Source organism: Danio aesculapii, chromosome 2, assembly GCF_903798145.1.
Source record: "Danio aesculapii chromosome 2, fDanAes4.1, whole genome shotgun sequence".
Lineage (NCBI taxonomy): Eukaryota > Metazoa > Chordata > Actinopteri > Cypriniformes > Danionidae > Danio > Danio aesculapii.
In genome coordinates this window covers 5,826,842-5,849,192 of record NC_079436.1, presented here as the reverse complement: position 1 = coordinate 5,849,192, position 22,351 = coordinate 5,826,842, and the positions used below count along the sequence as shown (strand labels likewise).

General features: G+C 36.9%; 1 protein-coding gene across 2 annotated transcripts in view; it reads left to right on the top strand.

Moving 5' to 3' along the window:
* Window positions 1-22,351, top strand: part of slc35a3b (solute carrier family 35 member A3b) — a 43,963-nt gene that overhangs the window by 10,262 nt on the left and 11,350 nt on the right. Inside the window, exons 1-7 of one of the 2 annotated variants that reach the window (XM_056471568.1) lie at window positions 1,187-1,276; window positions 4,045-4,294; window positions 8,468-8,622; window positions 11,821-11,943; window positions 14,663-14,837; window positions 14,986-15,104; window positions 21,008-21,141. In XM_056471568.1, the coding sequence (XP_056327543.1) occupies window positions 1,262-1,276; window positions 4,045-4,294; window positions 8,468-8,622; window positions 11,821-11,943; window positions 14,663-14,837; window positions 14,986-15,104; window positions 21,008-21,141 (971 nt within the window). In that variant the 5' untranslated portion in view covers window positions 1,187-1,261. Of the gene's footprint in view, window positions 1-1,186; window positions 1,277-4,044; window positions 4,295-8,467; window positions 8,623-11,820; window positions 11,944-14,662; window positions 14,838-14,985; window positions 15,105-21,007; window positions 21,142-22,351 lie in introns of those variants that run through there. The other variant, XM_056471560.1, reaches the window with a different exon arrangement.

Sequence of the window (22,351 nt, the reverse complement as noted above, 5' to 3'; positions counted from 1 at the left end):
GTCAACCAGCTAAAACCAGCCAACCAGCCTAGGCTGGTTTAAGCTGGATTTTTCAGCAGGGTAATGAAATATACAATGAAATAGCATTTATCGGCTCCCCAGGAAATAAGCCATTAGCTCAGTCAGTAGACTGTGGCTCTGTCAGGAGAAAAAATAGACTATATTTGGTGTCTGGCCAGAACCTGGTCTCCGAGTTTGTAGGCTGCAGGGGAAGGCAGGGCCAGGAGCTGTTGAGTTGTCATACTCCTGCACACAGAGCAGAATTGTGGAGCTTGTCCCTCTCACCGCAAGGCTGATCGCTGCATAAGGCAGTCTGTGTGCTCTGTGTGTGCATTAGCTTTCTCCATCACACCCAAACCATGTGTTTGCCAAGTCTTATTTGCACTGATGTAAAGGTATTTACCTTCATATGAATTTTAACCTCTTTTTTTTTTCATTGACTTTGACATTCCATTGATTTTTATCACAGTGCTTCTACCACCTGCTGTTGAATAAACAGTGTTTTCGATTGTGAAAGCAGAACTGTATTATAGACAGGATTACAACACCATTTCACATCCTTGTTCCATCCGGCTGTATGTGTGTGTGTGTGTGTGTGTGTGTGTGTGTGTGTATGTGTGTGTCACTGGGAGTGGCTCAGATTGACCTCTACTGAAAAATACAGCAACATTTGAATTGAATTACCATCTTTCATTAAAAATGTACTTAAATTATTGAACAGCAGCCATTTTTGACAATTTTTAAAGACGTTTTTCGATCCACTTCAATATTGACTGTTGTAATGCTATCATTCAGTCTATATCTGCACTATAGGATACTGTATCTTCTAATATTTTCTTGAAAAAAGTGTTGTTAATGTGAGAATTATTTTAACAAGGAGATATTTGTGCTTAATTTGAAATATATTTAGCTCTTTTTATGTTTTGATTAACTAAAAAAGGCGCAGATTTTGGAATTTTTCCTTATTATTTTCTCACGTTAATATAACCGAATTGTTTTATGTGTATGGTATTCCAGCCAACGTTTTGTTCATAAAGCTGTATATAATATTAATCATAACTGCATATAATATTAATGGGCAGCGTTGTCTGACAAGAGAAGCAAATATGCAAGCGGTGATTCGACGCCGTGACGCAACGTATATGCTAATTAGCGCGTGACATCATCTAGAGGCTTTTAGCAACTTTTCAAGCAGGTATTTCGCTACTTTACGTGGAAGGCTTTTGGAAACGTTGCGAAGACAGCAAATGGCGCCGATAAAATGAGTTTAACGGGGGTGAGTGAAGATTATTGACCCGTGAAAGCTGGTGACCGTTAATTTTAAAGACGTTGATTCTCAATGCCTGATACTAGAGTGTATGAATATGTATGAGTGCTAAAAGTTGCTGCCGTTTTCTTACTGTAAAAGACAGATTTACTTTGTATTGTCAAGGATGGACAATATTGTTGATGTTGAGCGAAATCTAATGGTCTTTTGAATGCATTGAAGCTCAATTAAAAATGCAGTGATGAATTATGAGTTTATTCTGATAAGTAAATCATAATTCATATTTTTTGAAACTGTTGCTTTATTGTGTTTTAAAAATGTTTCATACTTAAAATCTAAATGAAATTGTCTTAGTGTTATTTGGCATCTTTTTTATGTTTGTATAAAACCACTAATGTTCAAAGTAATAGTTTATTTTTTGCACGTATTAAAATTAATAACTTTATTCATCATTAACTGATTGATCTGAACTGACAGCGAAGACATATTATAAAAGGAATATTTTTTAAAATCATGTCACTCTTTTGATAAGTTTCTGTTTAATAGAAGTAAATAAAAGTAAAATTAACATACCCTAATGATTTCTGAAGATCAAGTGACAATGAAGACTTTAGTAGTAATACCAAAAAAATATATTTTGTAAATATATAAATAGAGCTTTTACTGGGTTTTTAATTAAATTAAACAATTATGCAGCATTGGTGGACATAATATATGCTTAATTTGTTCATTCGTGATTTATTCAAATTTATCTTTCTGAAACTGATGCTTTGATTAGATTAAAAAAAAAGTTGTATGTTCATTTATATTCGGCTTAGTGCCTTTATTAATCTGGGGTTGCCCCGGCGGAATGAATCGCCAACTTATCCAGCATATTTTTTTACACAGCGGATGCCCTTCCAGCTGCAACCCATCACTGCGAAACATCTATACACACTCATTCACACACATACACAACATACATACACTACGGACAGTTTAGCTATTCCACATATCTTTGGACTGTAGGGGAAACACCCTTACGCCAAAAGTTGTTTACTTAAAATGAAAAAATATTTGTCTTATTATTTACCAGTTCCTTCTTTTTACATTTTTATATATCCACTAATGTTTAAGTTATGTTTAGAAATACTTAATTTTTTTGAAAGTGTTGAAATTGATAACTTTATCAGGATTAACAGTGAAGACAATTAAAGTATTACAAAAGGATTATTTTTTAAATGAATGGGGTTCGTTTAACATTTCTGTTCATTAAAAGAACATTAGTTAGAAAACATGTTGTTTTTTTTTTTAGCAAAAATACTCCAATGATTTCTGAAGATCAAGTGACAATGAATACTGTGGTAGTGTTTCCAAAAATCATCATTTTTTTCTTTGATTAATTTTTTTTATCAAATTAAACAATTATGCAGCATTGGTGGACATAATATATGCTTTATTTGTTCATTCGTGATTTATTCAAAGTTATCTTTCTGAAACTGATGCCTTTATTTGATTTAAAAAAAGTTTTATATTCATTCATTCATTTTCTTTTTGGCCTAGTCCATTTATTAACCTGGGGTTGCCACAGCAGAATGAATCGCCAACTTTTCCAGCATATGTTTTATGCTGCGGATGCCCTTCCAGCTGCAACCCATAACTGGAAAACACCCATATACACTCATTCACACACTTAAACACACTACAGACAGTTTAGCTTACCTAATTCATCTATAGCACATGTCTTTGGACTGTTAGGGAAACACTGTGATGCCAAAAAGTTGAATAAAAAATATTTGTCTTCGTATTATTTGCCAGTTCCTCCTTTTTACATTTTTATATATCCACTAATGTTTAAGTTATGTTTAGAAATACTTTATTTTTCGAAAGTGTTGAAATTGATAACTTTATCAGGATTAACTGGTTGTACTGAACCGACAGTGAAGACGTGTAAAGTATTACGAAAGGATTAGGTTTTAAATTATTAGTTAAATTATTAGTTTTCTTTTATTAGTTTCCTCATTTGTAAGTCGCTTTGGATAAAATCGTCTGCTGAATGACTAATTGTAAATGTTTTAATGTTTATGTTCATAAAACGAACATCAGTTAAAAAAAGTTTGTTTGTTTTTTGCAGAAATTAACAAACTCCAATGATTTCTGAAGATCAAGTGACAATTAAAGACTAGCAGTGATACTGAAAATAATTGTTGTTTCTATTCAGAAATAAAATTAATCATTTTAAATAGAATTAAAATACGTTTATTTTTTAATTGTAACCGTGTTTCACCGCTTTTGCTGGATTTTTAATTTAATTATTCAATTATGCAGAATTGATGACTTATTTAAAAAAACTGAACGGTTTATATGTGAAATAGGCCTCACAGTGACGCAGTGGGTAGCACGATCGCCTCACAGCAAGATGGTCACTGGTTTAAGCCTCAGCTGGGTCAGTTGGCATCTCTGTGTGGAGTTTGCATGTTCTCCCTGTGTTCGCGTGGGTTTCCTCCGGGTGCTCCGCTTTCCCCCACAAGTCCAAAGACATGCCGTATGGTGAATTGAATTGTGTATGAGTGTGAATGAATGTGTATAGATGTTTCCTAGTGATGGGTTGCAGCTGGAAGGGCATCCAGCATAAAACATATGCTGGATAAGTTGGTGGTGGTTAATTCCGCTGTGGCGACCCCATATTAATAAAAGAACTGAGCCGAAAAGAAAATGAATGAAATATAAGTCCAGATGTGTCCTAATACCATGTCTAATGTTGTTAATCGGCTCTCTGATGTCTTTCTCTCTATTAGACTAAACAGGGGCACTCGTCCCTGTCCTCTGTCTCTGGCTCAGCAGAGGCCTCCACTATCTCCACCTCATCCCGACTGAAATATGTCTCTCTGGGGGTGCTGGTGTTCCAGACCACCTCCTTGGTGCTGACAATGCGTTATTCCCGCACTTTGCACTCAGAAGGACCGCTCTACCTGGCTTCATCTGCTGTGGTGTGTGCTGAACTTCTTAAGATTGTTGCTTGCGTTCTGCTTGTCTTCAGAGATCACAGTGAGTTTGTGTTGTGATTTGTCATTGAGCAGAAACATTTAATGTTTGAGAAAAGCAATGTCTGTAATGAAGACTCACACGTACATCTGTGACCCTGCATCACAAAACCAGTCATTGGAAATTGAGATTTATACGTCACCCGAAAGCTCAACAAATCATCTTTCAATTGATGTTTGTTAGTATAGGACAGAGTCTTTGAAAAATCTAGAATCTGACGTGTTAAAAAAATCTAAATATTGAGAAAATCCTTTTTTAAATATAACAAAATGCATATTACTAATCAAAAATTAGGTTTTTATAAAGGACAATATGCCTTTAAGTAACATGATCTTTACTTATTGTAATGATTTTTGGGATCAAATAAAAATAGATCATTTTGACTCATACAGTCTGTTTTTGGCTATTCCCTATAATAGATGTGCAGTAAGATGGGTTTTATGGCCCAGAGTCACATTTATTTATTTCACTTTTGCAACCACATATAGGGCTGTATATATAATTTCAGCACTGATATAGCAAATCTGCCATAGTCACATCGCAGGATCTACAATCTCAGGTTTGGATCATAATTAACCAGGAGCCAGTTCTGAACACGTGATTTGTGGAGTCATGCAAAGTTTAACTCTAATCTAATAGTGTGAAAGATTTTTTTGGGGGGATGTGTTATTAAGCCCTGTGACTGAAATGTAGTAAAATTAAACCATTTAGGAACAAAAAATTATAAAGTTAGTTTGTCACTTTAACAAAGATTAATTGTTTATTTATACAATGAAGACTATACAATGTTACCTTGGTTACCTTTGGTTATCAAATTTCTGTAGTCTAATACTGTTAGACTCCATAGAAAATCATAAAAAGCAGTTTATTTCATTACTATCTGTTATTATCTATTTAATTAATTATATATATATATATATATATATATATATATATATATATATATATATATATATATATATATATATATATATATATATATATATATATATATATATATATATATATAAATTTTGTATATTTTATGCAAATGCACTCTTCTAAAAAAATCTTTTAAATCAGTGTAAAATTATGATTGTTTTACAAATAAAGTCATATTGTGAAATAATTTGCATGTCACTCTCACTTCATATATATACAGTGCATCTGGAAAGTATTCATAGCGCTTCACTTTTTCCACATTTTTTATGTTACAGCCTTATTCCAACATGGATTAAATTCATTTATTTCCTCAAAATTCTACACACAATAGCCCATAATGACAATTGAAAAAATATTTTGAAATTGTAGCAAATTTATTTTAAAAAGATCTGAAAAATCACATGTACATCAGTATTCACAGCCTTTGATCAATACTTTGTTGATGATCCTTTGGCAGCAATTACAGCCTCAAGTCTTTTTGAATATGATCCTACAAGCTTGGCACACCTGTCTTTGGGAATTTTGGCCTATTCCTCCTTGCAGTACCTCTCAAGCTCTATCAGGTTGGATGTGAAGCGATGGTGTTCAGTCATTTTCAAATCTCTCCAGAGATGTTCAATAAGATTTAGGTCTGGGCTCTGGCTGGGCCACTCAAGGACATTCACTAAGTTTTTGTAAAGCCACTCCATTGATATGTTGGCAGTGTGCTTTGGGTTATTGTCCTGCTGGAAGATGAACCGTCGACCCAGTCTGAGGTCAAGAGCACTCTGAAGCAGGTTTACATTCAGGATGTCTCTGTACATTGCTGCATTCATCTTTCCCTCTATCCTGACTAGTCTTCCAGTTCCTGCTGCTGAAAAACATTCCCACAGCATGATGCTGCCACCACCATGCTTCACTGTAGGGATGATATTAGCCTGGTGATGAGCGGTGCCTGGTTTACTCTAAACGTAATGCCTGGCATTCACTCTAAAGAGTTCAATTTTAGACTCATCAGACCAGAGAATTTAGTTTGAATTTTGACATGCACTGTCAACCCTGGGACCTTATATAGACAGATGTATGCCTTTTCTTGATGTATGCACCAAATCATGTCCAATCAACTGAATTTACCACAGGTGAACTCCAATAAAGCTGCTAAACATTTCAAGAATGATCAGTGGAGACAGAATGCACCTGAGCTCAATTTAGTGCTTCACGGTAAAGGCTGTGAATACTTATGTACATGAAAAAGTGAAGCGCTATGAATACTTTCCGGATGCACTGTATATAAATCATGAAGAAGCATCATGGCAATGTATGCAAACATTGAGAAGAGATTAAATATATGGAGAGAGAACTGTGGTGTAAAAACAGGTGTTTGCATTGCAGGGAACAGGGCCCAGAATAACATGAGCACCTAAACATATACTGAACATCTCAGTAAAGAGAAAACATCCTAAAATGGTCGAAGTTAAAACAAGAACACCTAGAGGTGGGGAGAGAAAATCAGTATAAAGATTGTGTAGAAGACAGACACTTTTAGATTTGTCCTGGGGAGAGACTGAGATAGGTTTGCTTCAGGCTGTCTTTGCTTTTTTGGAAATTATTCCAATAGTAGGCTATATTCTTCTGATATTCATAACCTCCAGACTAAGTTTGATTCATTAAGAGAAAAGCCGAAAACCATGACAATCACAGAAAAACAAAATATTGCAATGTCAATTTTTTTCCAATATCGTGCAGCCCTAATAAACAGTTCGATTTACTTTTAGAACTTTGCAAAATACAAAGTTTTATTCATTTTAAAACTAAAACTTGAGCGAAAACATCTAATTATTCCCTACAACCAGGGCTTAACATTAACTCCTGCCAACCCGCCAAATGCGGGTAGATTTCAGTGGTGGCGGGTAAGACAGACACTCCCACCAGCCACTTTGGCTGGTTGAAAATAATTTTCCTGGATAATAATTCTTAAAAGCAAGGTTTCGACAATAAGGATGATCAAATATGCATGCAAAGGCGATCTTAGAATTGAGAAGAAACACGACTGAGAAAAATAATTGCGTTCGCGCGAGCAATAGAAAGCAGGTGAATATCGAATGAGAGGATAATCACTCGCGCTAACACCTGAGGTAATGCGTGCGACTGTTTAAAACACGTGCGCGCTCCCGGTTCCTTGCGTGAAGCAACTGTGTCTAGAAACACAACGGATGTGGTCGGTTCTCTTTCAAATAGACTAGACAAAAAGTTATGCTCATGCACCCACAGTCTTGCTGCTTTGAAGAGTTCCAGATTTGTCTTTTTGTAAGCAGCACCGGTTGCTTTCGCTTTAACTATTCTTTGAACAGATTATTTACGGGCCTAATGTTAACCGTGTGTGTGTGTGATCATCCTTTTACCTGCTTGATATGGTTTGATTATCATTTTTTACAATAACATTGCTTTAATAGGAGATTAACTCCCCGTTTATGTGTAGTTAACTGGTGATCTGGGACCTTTAGCCATGACAGATTACTGTGCATATGTTTTGTTAAATAAAAAGTATAGTATACAGCTATATTTAGCTTGTTTTGACACATTTAAAATTTGTGGCTAGGAAATAATAATTGTTTATGTTTGGTGTGGTCAGAGATAAATTTGGTAAATCTTTTATTTTGAGCTCTGAAAATGATATGAAATAAAAACTAATTGTAATACTATGACACCATGACCCATTTGCTCAGGATTATTGAGCTAGCTCATACACGACACACAAAAAGTGAAATGAATGAGGAGTCATGTGGAGATAACGCAAATCTAAATCAAGTAATTTTAGCATGTCAGAGTCATATTTATATGTATAAAATATATTTTCCCAACAATAAAATTGTGGCTATTAAAAATAACGAGTGGCTAGTAATGTTGGAAAACTACTAGCCACAGTAGCTGGTGATCAAAAAAAGTTAATGTCAAGCCCTGCTTACAACTGTTTAATTATTTATTATTATTATAGTTATTACTTGAGAAGTATGTTCTACTGTATAATAGTAATGAATCTGTATTACAATTTCTTCAAGGCTAAACCATTTACATATAAATTTTATTAAAAAAAAAACATTTAAACTGATAAAATTATTATAATAGCTGAAAATGCTTGGGTTTTTGTGTCTACACATACAGGTTTTTCTCAATTTAATCTGTTAAATGCTGATGAAGTGACTCTCTGGGCAGCATAGGGAAGTTTTGTATAACTGCATAAGCTCATTATCTAATATCCAGTGCTGTGTGTGTCAGGTTTCAGCGTTCGTTCACTGAATCTGGTGTTGAAGGAGGAAATAATCAACAGACCTCTGTTAACTCTGAAGCTGGCGATTCCCTCAGGAATCTACACCCTGCAAAACAACCTTCTCTACGTGGCTCTGTCAAACCTAGATGCAGCCACTTACCAGGTGAGATAGCACAAGACCAAACAATCTTCCAGTTCACTTGAAATGTGAGCTCCACTTGGAAAAGTATTAACCATAATAAGAATTGAGTTATGTTCAGAATTTCTTTTGCTTTTTAACTGTAGAAATGCTACCTGTAAACATATGCTAATGGCCAAAAATGATAAAAATTCATCTTTTATTCAGACATATTGATGTTATGTGAAGGTAGATTAGTTGACATTAGACATAGTTGTGCTTGGAAAGTGTAAAACGCTTGTATGGGTTTTACATTTCACTTATTTTATTGGTGATAACCAAGGAAACATGCTTATTGAGAAATCTGCCAGAGAATTCAAGAGAGAATTTAATAACTGATGTGTTCACTAGCTGTGTGTGTTTGTAAGATTTAGTGTTTCAAAATAGTTTTTTGTTGCTAATCAATCATTTATGTCATGTTAATTATAATTATGTATTAAAATATTATTCACTCACTTGCTCACTCACTTTTCTTTGGCTTAGTTCCTGCGTTATCAGGGGTTGCCACAGCTGAATGAACCACCAATTACTCTAGCATATGTTTTACATGGCAAAAACCTAGCTGAAATATTTGTCTATAAATTCATATAAATCGGTTATTATAAAGCTTTCAAAATTTTCTTTTGAGCTGTTTGTGAACCTTCATTATTAAAATCAGTTGATTGGTTTTGTCACGGTTGCAGGTTTGTGCGCTTTCTGGAGTATCTGTTTTGTCACATGGGCTTGTGTTGTTCGGTTGTCCACGTGTATTTGTTTGATCACGTGTTATGACGGCACTCAGCTGTTTGATTTGATCACCAGCTGAGGTTCATTATTGTGCCTATATCTGGGCTACGTTTCTATGTTTCCTTGTCAGTTCGTTGTGTTTGCTTATGTGAGTCTGTATGTGCTCAGGACTAAGAGGAGTGACTGCTGGACATCGTTTCGTCTGTCTGTTCCTGCCCCAGTATCCCAGTGTCCTCGTCCTCCAGTTGTAGCCCTGTTGGCTTAATTTGACAGTGTCAAATAAACTTTTCACTTGCATATTGGATCCTTCTCTGTACCCTTATTTACATGTGACAGGTTTACACCAGTTAAGCTTTAAAACTCGTTTGATTTACATCTCTTAATCTTCTCCAGAGAAGTAAATTGGTGACTCTTGTGAGAGTTCAAATTGGTTCTCTTATAATCATGCCAATTGTGCGATGGATGTTTGATGCACGTGTTACACCTTCAGCTGCATGTGGTCCACAGTTGATCACCAGAGGTTTTTCTTATTGAGAGTTTTAGTCTTGTTTCTTATCCAAGCGGATAAAGATCTTCATGGAATGGGCTTTTATGGCAGGGCAGCTGCACCCAAACCTTACATCACCAAGCATTAGATGCAGTGCTGTAAAGCACACAACCACTGGATTCTAGAGCAGTGGAGACGTGTTCTCTGGAGTGACCAGTCACACTTCTCTGTCTGTCAATATGATGGATGAGTCTGGGTTTGCCAGTTGCCAGAAAAACGGTACTTGCCTGACTGCATTGTGCAAGGGAAAATGGTGGAGGGGGATTGTTTTTCAGCAGTTTTATTGGTCTTTTAGTTCCAGAGAAAGGAACTCTTAATGCTTCAGCATACCAAGGCATTTTGGACAGTTTCATGCTCCCATGAGAACAGTATGGGGATGGCTCCTTCCTGTTCCAACATTAACTGGTGCACATGACTGTGTTGACCATTGCACAAAGCAAAGTCCATAAAGACATGGGTGAGCAAGTTTGAAGTCTTGAAGCTTGAAGTTTGAGTCCTGACCTTAACACAATTAGAGCAAAGACTGTGAGCCAGGCCTTCTCATCCAACTTCAGTACCTGACCTCACAAACTCGTTTTTAGGAGAATGGTTAGAAATCCCTATTGAATAACTCCTATACTTCCTATAAGCTGTTTAAGCTGCAATAGTGTAGGCCAGGGGTGTCCAAACTTGGTCCTGGAGGGTCAGTGTCCTGCTGTTTAAGTGTAAGCTGTTTAAGCTGCAATAGTGTAGGCCAGGGGTGTCTAAACTTGGTCCTGTAGGGTCAGTGTCCTGCTGCTTCCCCTTAGCCCTACACCTTCAAGCTAAAGAGAATTGGGACACCCCTACCCCTTCACGGGAACGCACAAAATGAGGGGTAGAAGGGGAAGGGCTAAGGGGTGGAATTGGGATTAGGCCAAACTGTGGACGCAAGAGAAAGTGTTTGAAAGGGATGTCCAGGTGCTAACCAAAACTGTTCGTCAGTAACTCCACAGAGTTAATATACATGACCGAGCTGCTATAATCTAACCTTTGGTCACTCGTGCCAATGCCAAACGTAATTTCAATGGTGCCAGCAGCAAAAATCTTGAGCTGTGGTCAATGTGAAACATTTATTGTTTTCTGATGAGTCCACCTTCACTGTCTTTCCCACGTGCGGGAGAGTTACAGTGTGGAGAAGCTCCAAAGAAACATGCCACCTAGACTGATGCATGCCCAGATTGAAGCATGGGAGTGGACCACTGATGGTTTGGGCTGCAACATCATGGCATTTCCTAGGCCCAATACTTGTGCTAGATAGGCGCTGGGTCACTGCCAAGGACTATCGACCATTCTAGACAATCATGTGCACTCGAATGTCTTGAAGACAGTATGGTGGATCAGGATGATTATGCACCAATACACACAGCAAGACTGGTGATAGAGTGGTTTGATCAACATGAAGGGGAAAAATGCTAACATCTCCCATGGCCTGTACAGTCACCAGATCTAAATATTATTAAGCCACTTTCTCTTTGCAGTGTTTTAGAGGAAACATTTTCCTCCACCAGCATCACCTGGCCACTTTTCGGCAAGAAGAATGGATCAAAGTGCAAGATCTGTCATTCCCAAGACGATCTGATGCTGTATTGGTTGTAAAAGGAGGCCCTACACCAAACTAGCCTATTATTGTGGTCTAAAACCAGGCAATTCAGTTTCAAATTCAGTTTCATTGTCCAATCCCTGTACGTGTAAAAAAAAAAAAAAAGGGTTTTCACCATCATTAATCCAGGCATCAGTGACACATGATCCTTTCAGAAAATCGTTTAATTTTGAATGAATTTATTATTATTTTCAATTTATTTATTATTATTCATTTATTATTTTCAATGTTGTAAATGTTTGTGCTGATTAATAGTTTTTGTGGGAATTTGTTTTATTTGGTTTTTCAGGTCACGTATCAGCTGAAAATTCTCACTACAGCACTGTTCTCTGTGTCCATGCTGGGCAAAAGACTTGGCATTTACCAGTGGCTTTCACTAGTCATTCTGATGTTTGGCATTGCTCTTGTCCAGGTGAGGGTCGTAGTTTAGTGATTTGTTTTGAGTTTGTCTGTCATCGAAACCTACTGTTATTTGATTAAGCTTTTGTGATTTTTGTTTCCAGTTATCTCTTTTAAATGAGCTTGTGGAAAACAGTATTGCAAATGCAAATCTGCAAAAGCACCAACAGATGGGTCTTTTTTACTAGGTGCATAAGCCGTGGCCTTACCCTTAAGTTACATATAGTAGTGAAATTTGAAGTTTTTAGGTACTATTATGAACCGTTAAGGTACCAATTAGTACAGGCATGGGCAAACTTGATCCTGGAGGGCCGGTGTCCTTGCAGAGTTTTGCTCCAACACTAATCAAACACACCTGAACACCCTAATTAGTGTCTTTAAAATCACTAGAAAGCTACAAGCAGGTGTGTTTGATTAGGGTTGGAGCAAAACTATGCAGGGACACCGGCCCTCCAGGATCGAGTTCCCTGAATTAGTACCTGTAGGAACAAACATGTACCATTTGAAAAGATACTCCCCCAGAAACAAGTTCAACATAGGCTCGTTCTGAAAACGTAGCCCTATACCTTTCTGGAGAATGTGAATTATGTAGCCAGAAGTACGTATGGCTGCATTTCATTTTTTTAAATGAATGCTATAGGATGGTATGACGCTGTTTCTTTTCACGCTTACAAGCTGACCGCTTGCCTCCAGCTTTCCAGCTGTTACCAGTTTGTCCAGTTAGCTCACCATGTACGTCGGTGGACTTGAGATGCAAAGAGGAGATGACCACAATGACGGGGTTTGAGTCTGGTGAAGAACGATTTTAGAAAGTGGGTAAGACAAAACAGAAGCCAAAAAATTAAATAAACAAGTAAATAACAGGGTGAGAATGTGGTAAAACGTGGTAAAAATAAGACAAGGGCTTTTCTTTTTCAGAATTGCTTTTTTAAATTTGTAGGTTGTGTTTGGGAAGTGGGTGTGCGGGTCAATTTGTGCTTTTTAAAACACTATTGGTTGGGTTTAGGGAAGGGGGAGGGTGGGTCAGTCAATTGGTCATTCGTTCAGTCAAACAGTCAAGTCAACAACAGCCTTTGGTGGATTTACGTGAGAACAGCAGGCGCTAATGGCACTTGCGAGATCAATTTGAGATGTCAAGAAGTGTACACAGCGGCCTCTTGTGGATTTGCGAAAACTAAAACTGCAAAAAAAACAAACAAACAACCAAACATAGCTCCTAGGACATATTTGACAGTCTCCAGAAATGCATATAGAGGTACGTTTTCAGAATGAGCCTGGGTTGAACAAGTTTTGTACCTTTTATTTCTGAGAGTGTGAGTAGAAAAATAACTTAGTCCCTTCTTAATAGTTTGGGTAGTTACCATTTGTATGTTATTATTATTATTATTAGTCATTATTATTAAATTAATGGCAACGCAGTGGCGCCCTAGTTAGTGCTGTCGCCTCACAGCAAGAAGGTCGCTGATTCAAGCCTCGGCTGGGTCAGTTGGCGTTACTGTGTGGAGTTTGCATGTTCTCCCTGCGTTCGCGTGGGTTTCCTCTGGGTGCTCCGGTTTCCCCCACAGTCCAAAGACATGCGGTACAGGTGAATTGGGAAGGCTAAATTGTCCGTAGTGTATGAGTGTGAGTGAGTGTGTATGGATGTTTCCCAGAGATGGTTTGCGGCTGGAAGGGCATCCGCTGCATAAAACATGTGCTGGATAAGTTGGTGGTTCATTCCACTGTGGCGACCCCAGATTAATAAAGGGACTATGCCGAAAAGAAAATGAATGAATGAATGTATTACATTAATATAATTATTTTTATTGGTAAAAGAGTGGTGTGTATTATTTTCATCTTTATTTAATAATAATAATAAAGACAAGGTACAAGAATGTAAGCTTAACTGCTTAAATGGGGTAAGAACAACAAACCCATAGAAATATAATTTTTATTATTCATTCATTTACTTTCTTTTTTAGCTGTCCCTTTATTAATCTGGAGTCGCCACAGCAGAATGAACCACCAACTTATCGAGCATATGTTTTATGCAGCGGATGCCCTTGCAGCTGCAACCCATCACTGGGAAACACCCATACACACTCATTCACACTCATACACTACGGACAATTTAGCTTACCCAATTCACCTATACCACATGTCTTTGGACTGTGGGGGAAACCGGAGCACCCGGAGGAAACATACGCGCCCACATGGGGAGAACATGCAAAGTCCACACAGAAACATACCAGCGGCCTTCTTGCTGTGAGGTGAACGTGCTACCCACTACGCCACCATGCAGCCCTAATTTTTAATTATTTAAATATAATTTTAACAAAATTACTACCAGTGAAGTCTACTTACTGTCAGTATTTGAGAATGATCTTTTTTTCCAAGCTAGATTTGTTAAAGAACATTCTGTGGTTCTCTTTATCATGAAAAAAGGTTTTAAATATTGTCAATGATGTTTAAAAGACTGCCTACATGTCTTACAAGGCAGCTGTACTTTATAGTTTTGTTTGTATAAACACCCAATTTACAACTGTTTGTTTATTTATTTATTTTAATGTAATGTAATCTTTTTTCAAAATAATTTTTCAATTATTCATTTTACATAATATATTAATTATTTAATATTATGTGTAGAATTTAATTATTTAAAATTATTTAAGTTTTTTTATTTACATTTCAGTGGACCTTCCCGGGCACCCCCTGTTAAAAGTGTGTATGACTCTTTCTTTCTGTTTGAACAGTGGCCAACTGAAGTCACATCGAGCACCAGTGAAAAAGATTTGACCGCCAGCTCCCAGCTGATTGGACTGCTGGCTGTGCTTGTGGCCTGCTTCTCCAGTGGATTCGCTGGTGTTTATTTTGAAAAGATTCTCAAAGAGAGCAAGCAGAGTGTGTGGGTCCGCAATATTCAGCTAGGTCAGCAGATTACTTTTAAAAAACATTATTATATAGAAACTTATTTATATCGTTGCCTTTGTTTACAAATTTCTGCTTCAGGTTTCAGAAAATGTGTGTCTGCATTATTCAGAAATGCTTCATCACTTGTTTTCTCTAATCATCTCAGGTTTATTTGGACTTATTTTTGGATTTGGAGGAGTGTTTACATACGACAGAGAAAGAGTGCTGGAGAACGGACTCTTTCAAGGTTACAACAATGTGACATGGTCTGTGGTGGCTCTTCAGGTACACTTTCACTTCCTGTTCAGAATACAGAAATGTCTGGCAGATTTTACAGGGGTTGCGTGGATCATACATCAGTCACTTTTGCTGTAAAAAGGTCTTAAAGGCATAGTTCATCCAAAATGTTGTCATCATTTACTACTTGTTTCTAACTTATTTGCTTGTTTTAAAGAAAACCTCCCTTGATTTTGAGACATTATTTATTAGAGCCCCTATTATGCATTAAAAGATCATATTTTGGTTTTGGGGGTCTCAACAACAGGCTGATATGTATGCAAGGTCAAAAACACTTTCATTCTCTTATAATATGCGTTTATTTTTACCTAATATCCCAGCGACTCCTATATGATTCGTTCAGCGATTCATTTGTTCCTAAATCCCTCCTTAGCGCAATGCTAAATGCAATGCAATGATATGCAATGAATCAGTCGTGGCTTTTGAACTTCGGGAGCGCAGCCACTCAAGACCATTCTGCATGTAACAATACTGCCCCACTGTAATGACGCACTTTGGGTAAGGCATTATAGAATGATCAAAACGACATTACAGATGTTGTGCAATGTGGTTGGTCCACTGGTCCATTAATGCTGTCCCATCGCACCCATTATTAGTTGTTTATGCACATTATTTCTCATCAGATAAAAAGTCATACTCAGTTGTGCGCATATTTATCTTTATGCACATTTTTAAAAATGTTTTTATGCAGTCTTCCGAAATATGTATAAAAATGAGTAGATGGAAACATAGTGAGCAGTTTAAGTGACAACAGGATGTCTTCACAGCCTAATCTTTGGGCAGGGAAAGCAACACTAACTTTCCCTCACACTTCAGAGCACAGCATCTTCGGGATATGATTCAACCAGGATCTGCTACAGGGTTTGTCTTCATCTTTTTCTTTCTACAGTGTTTGTGGGTGGGACCGGGGGTTTTAATATTCCCGGATCTGCGCGCGCAACAAATAGGCAGGGCTTAAGTTCCGTATCGACGTCACGCCGGCATGGCTAAAGACTCGTTACAGTGGCAATTCATTCAGACCACTATGAGTCGACTCTTTTATAGATGAATCAATAGTTTTAAACACGTGCGCTTTCAGATTTAAGCCTTAGCTGGGTATTTTACTTCACTTAGAGCTGTGTTACACACTACATGTAAGGTAATTCTCAAAAACACATATATATATGTGGGAATAGGGGCTCTTTAAAACAAGCCTGAACTTTTACTTGTCTAGCAAATGCTTCTTGATTTAATAATTTTGTAGACATTTGGACTAGAAGCTTTTTTGCAGTGCACACAGTCATGACTGTCAATTCTGTTATATACTGTCAACACTGTTCCCCTTAATGGGTAACAACTTTTTAGCCCACAAGTCCTCATGCTAGCATAATGCTAAAGAGCAAAATGCTAAGAGCTGGCACTAATGAAATCAGGATTAAAATATTTCTATAACTGTCTGATGTGTGATTGACATAATCGGTTTTCTTTTTGAAACTGTGGTAACAGTATTTTTTAATGTAAATGGTTTCTTTAAAAACATCTTTTTGAATTAAAATATTTTTACAGAGTAAACACACATACACAAACACACCATTCAGTGCTTCACATCTTATCAGCGAGAGATGATAAGACAGTTTTTTAGACAGTTGTGGGAGGTAATTCTGCCAATTTAAAGGCAAAAAATGGTAACAATTAACTCAAGATTCACAGACATTTCATTTTTGTTAGATAAAAGCTATTTTTAAACCATTTATTTTTGTAATGTTAGAAAAAAATGACTTTTTAGAGCTTTTATAAATACAAAAAAATGTTATATTGCCAAAAGAAAAGTAAAAAAACTATTATTTTGATTACACAATGGCGCATGATGGAAAAATACTCTAATTCGGATATAATATAAGACACTGTTTGCTAGAAATGCTCCAATCGATTGGCCAGAGATTGGTATCAGCCGATAATCCCATTTCATGACTCGATCGGTACTCGCCAATCTGGCCGATCTCACCAACTGATTGCAAGTGTTTGTTTATGACTTAAAATGCTAGGAAGAGACAGGTGCAAACCCATGTCATATACCAGCAGCACTAAAACAAGTGAGGAGCTAAGTTATGCGTGGGGGCATGACCGGTCACTGTGCTTGCGTCACAACAGCTAAATAAAATATATACAGATTTGCGGTGACCTCTGTTTATACAGTTTATTGATGAAACTTCCACAAGTGATACTCTCATTATTGCAGCCATTGTATATCCAATGTTTTGTCCACACTAAAAGGTTATAACAGATGTGTTTAAGGGAATATATGCAGCATCCTTAATTTATTCTCTTAAGTAAAGAGAAAATTCCACTGAAGTATCATACCTGGAGGGAAATGTGCTTTATGTATTATAAAGCTTGAAGCATAAGAATCCATACTCTGTATCTGCCGATCATCATAACAAGGATTCAGTACTCTGTATCGGCTGCAAAAATCCTCATCGCAGCATGTACTCTTTGCTGAAAATATTGTATTATTTTGGTATGTAACGTCTTGTGATCTATGAAAATAAGTGACACATTTTATAATTGATAACAAATGTAACCTTTTTAAAACTGCTGATGTTAACAAGCAGGTATTTTTCAAGATAGACCTACTAGAATTCAGCTTAAAGTACAATATAAGGGCTTAACTAGGTTAATTAGGGTAACTAGGCAAGTCATGCTGAGTTTAGACTGCATAATTTTTGCCCTGATTTTGACTCGCCAACAGGTTTTAAGGAATCCCTGACAAATGCCTGAAATCACAGGTAAATCGGTGCTCGTTCACGAGAGTAACCATCACACAGTGGAAACTATCAAGGACGCGATCTGAAAGAATTGCAGATGAGTTGCTGTCGGCAATTCAAATCATGCTGTGTGTAATGTTTTCCGATTGAAAATAACATTGGTGATCAGCTACAGCCAATGAGAGAGCAGCATCCACTAGTAAGAGTATCTGCAGGCCAGCAGGAGGTTGCGGGAGAAGGTTAAAGTACTTCTTTACGGTCTACTTGGACCCAAGAAATGGAGGAAAAACTAGTGGAAGTTTGGCAAGAGCACCTGTTTTCAAAAGTGTTTAACTCCAAAAAAGCATAAATATATTTATTTTCTTTGATTGGTTCAGGCCGTGTGCATCTGGCCAAGCTCCTCTGTATGGGTGATGTCACGTAATTTGCGACAAACACGAGAAGGTGATGTGACGCTCTCCACATGTAGCGAAACCATAGAGCAGGGCTATTCAATTGGCACCATGCAAGGCAATTTGTTCCGGCCCCTCCAAATAGTGTGACCAAAACATCAGAAATAAATTTAGTTCAGTCGGAAGACGGCCGCTATAGTTATGAAGTGACGTGCACCTGATCAATAGAGCACGAGCTGCAGTTGAGGGCTGCACAAAGTGTGAGTCACCTGACATTAAGCGAGTGGTGCGAGCAGCCAGAAACATTTGGATACTTAAGCTTGAAGGCTTCTCTACGCCGCGTTTCTGTAGCACGGAACGAAACTGCTGCAACTAAACAAAGTTATGCCACCTGTGCACCGAGCTTATAGCTACACCAATGCTAATATGCACGCATACTGGATTAAGTATAGCAACGGGCCGTTCACATATTGCATCTTTTCTGCGCGCAAGTTTGTTATTTCCAATATTTGAATATTTTGCCAATATGTGTGCGCAAGCGGAGCAATGAGTAGAAATCATCTCACACCATATCGGTGAGAGTTGTGCGTGGCTTTCGGTGCAATGTAAACAAAAAGGCCCGAACCGAATTCTAGCCCTTCCCCTTACCCTTTCACAGGAACGTGCAAAACGAGGGGTAGTGTCCCAATTCTCTTTAGCTTGAAGGCGTAGGGCTAAGGGGAAGGGGTGAATAGCCCTTCGAGTGAAGATTTTTTCAGGACCACACTTGAAACCAAGGGGTAAGAAAATTTCCCAGAATACACCAGCCACAGTTGCACCCGGAAGTAAGGAGATCCACAGATTAGTATTTTTTGTCATTATTACGAACTTTTACAACAAACAAACACATGTTTTAATATATTCATAACTGCGTTCATGTTTTACCGTCATGCTTTTAAAAAAACGCTAAAATAAAACTGCTAAATTTCACGATCTATAATCCATAATCATAACTCCTGTATAGCAGTCCCACAACATTCTGACACTCGAATACCCTGTCAGAGAAGTCTAGTGGCTGGGAATGAGCTTTTTACAGTGCACTATAATGTTAGTGCTGCTTTCGTGTGTTTACATAGATGAATATGGCCACTGTGAATATGCGCAGTATAGCTACAATCTTATTACCACATTAGATCATTATGATAACATAAAATATGCCTTCAGTGATTTCCTGAAGATAAAAAACAAAAAATAACACAACTGGAATAACTACAGCAGTCGTGATCGCCTGATCTCATATGAAGCAAGAGATCGCGATGACATATGATGATGTGTGCAGGTGCTGCAGTGCTGTCCCATTTCTTAAGGGTAAATTTTGAAGCCCTTCCCCTTCACACTCAGTTTTAAGGGCCAACGGGAAGGGGTAAGGGTACAAAAATAGAATTGGGATTGGGCCAAAGATATGTTAGACACGTTATTACAAATTATTAAAATGATCATGTATGTATTAACGCAGATGATAACAACCGTTCATTTAAATACTTACCTAATAAAAAGCTTAAATTTACATTAACCGTGATAACCATGAAACCATGATTATACTTCAGACTATATAATCGTATAACCAAAATCTATAACTGTTGCATCTATAATTGTTGCAGTTTAAAACATAACATATGAATGTGTCTGAATGTAGAAGAAGCCTATCAATGCCCTGCTTTTGTTGTGCTCTGAAATACAACACTTGAATGTTTGTAAAAAAAAAAAGACACATTGTACAATGCAGATACAAATATACAAAATACACTATATTACATTTTAATGTAGAAAAATACAACGTGGGTGTCTTAAGGAGCAAAAATACAACAAATGGGCTCTTATATTGCTGTTGTCATCACTTATATTGCAAGCCCTATCTCTCCGGTCCCTCATTTGAGTCGCTTTTTTTGAACTGGCTCCCGTGACAAACTAATTGAAGAGCCCTGCCATAGAGCAAAACCGACGGCAAAATGGGATAATGCAAGTTTGTGTATTACTGGTTGGAGAAAGACGAGTTTAAACAGTGGCTGAAACCTGTCGCTGAAAACACCCACGTAATTTATCCTTTCAAGCTTTGTTTCTTCCGAGCTTATCTAAGTTCTGTTGCACGGTTTTGCTCCATTCATTTATTTAACTACAATTGTTTATTAGCAACTGTTTATTAAATTAAAAGTTTGATACTGATTAGAACTGGAAGTGGCGACGAGGTCTTAAAATATTCTGAGAAGGTCTTTAAAAGGTCTTAAAAAGATATTGAAATTTACTTTAGGATTCCTGCATATACCCTGAAAAATAAGCACATTTTCTACCTCACTAAAGACCTCTTTCTCATTATGTAGTTAAAAACAAGTAACTACATGACCTTGCATTGTTTCCATGTAGTTTCTCGTGTGTATTTGGTTGTGAGACGTAGTTTGTAGACAAAGTTGTCGGCAGTTCTTCCTATTGTCAAGTCATGCTGTGCGAAACCCCCTGTCGCCGATCATCCTGCAGTGTAAACACAGTAGCATCAGAATGCCAAATTAGGCAAATCATTGTGTAATGATGGTTTGTTAGACAATTAAAAATATATATATTGCTTAAGGGGGCTAATAATATTGATTCTAATAATATTGATTTAAATTTTTTGTTTTTTATTTTTATGTATGTGGTAACTGGCCCCCATAATGCCACCAGAAGCTATTACATACGCTGACCCGCATGTCATATTTTGTTTCTTTCTCACTGCTTCCTGTAGGCTTTGGGTGGGTTGGTCATTGCAGCTGTCATCAAATATGCAGATAACATCCTGAAGGGCTTCGCCACATCCATCTCAATCATTCTGTCCACCCTCATCTCTTATTTCTTACTGGACGATTTCGACCCGACAAGGTAATACAATCACCTAAACTCAGGGATTACAGTTGGATCTTTCTTAGAAAACTGTGCCATGTGTTTCCCTGTGACTTATTACTGTGGCTGTGTGATATGCCCAAATAGTATTGATATAAAAAATGGTTTAGTTCTGAGATTCGTTGAAGTATACACACTCCTAAATTATTAACCCCCTGTATATTTTCTTCCCAATTTCTGTTTAACAGAGAGAAGATTTTTCCTTAACATAATAGTTTTAATAACTCATTTCTAATAACTGATTTCTTTTATCTTTGGCATGATGACAGTACATAATATTTGACTAGATATTTTTCAAGATACTGGTATTCAGCTTAAAGCGACATTAAAAGATTTAACTAGTTTAATTAGGCAAGTTATGGTAATTATGCAAATAATTGTATAACAGCTCTGTAGACAATCAAAAAAAATATTGCTTCAAGGAGCTAATAATATTGACCTTAAATGGTTTTTAAAATATTAAAAACTGTTTTTATTTTAGCCGAAATAAAACAAATAAGACCTTATCTAGAGGACAAAATATTGTCGGAAATACTGTACAAATTTCCTTGGTCTGTTCAACATCATTTGGCAAATATTTAAAAAAGAAAACAAATTCACTGGAGGGTGAATAATTCTGACTTTAACTGTATCTGCTCTATTTATTTGACTGTATAAGCCAACACCACTCTGAAAGCACAGCGTAACCCATCAAAATAAGAGCTTGAAGGATTACTGTTCGAAAATTAACAAATATAAATGATTATAAGATGTAAATATTAGTATTGTTTTGTACTTAAAAAGATTTTTATTACAGTAATATGTTTTTTTCATTTGAAGAAGAGTTCAGAATAATAGTTATTTTAGTTTGTTTTTATTATTCTTTCTTTTCTATGCAAATGCTTTACCCCCAAAACTGTCACTCTATAATTATTCATTCACATTTTCTTGTTGTGATTTTATCACTGTATTATCATCACAGTATTGACCAAAGCTGCACTTTCGTCCACGACAATCAATCCCAGTATAACAAATGGGTTATATGCAGGGCTTGACATTAACACCCACCAACCTACGGGTAGATTTCATTGATGGTGGGTGAGACAGACACTCCCACTAGCCATTTTGGCTTGTTGAAAATAATTTTCATGGATAATAATTCTTAAAAACAAGGTTCGACAGTAAGGATGGTCCATTATGCATGCAATAA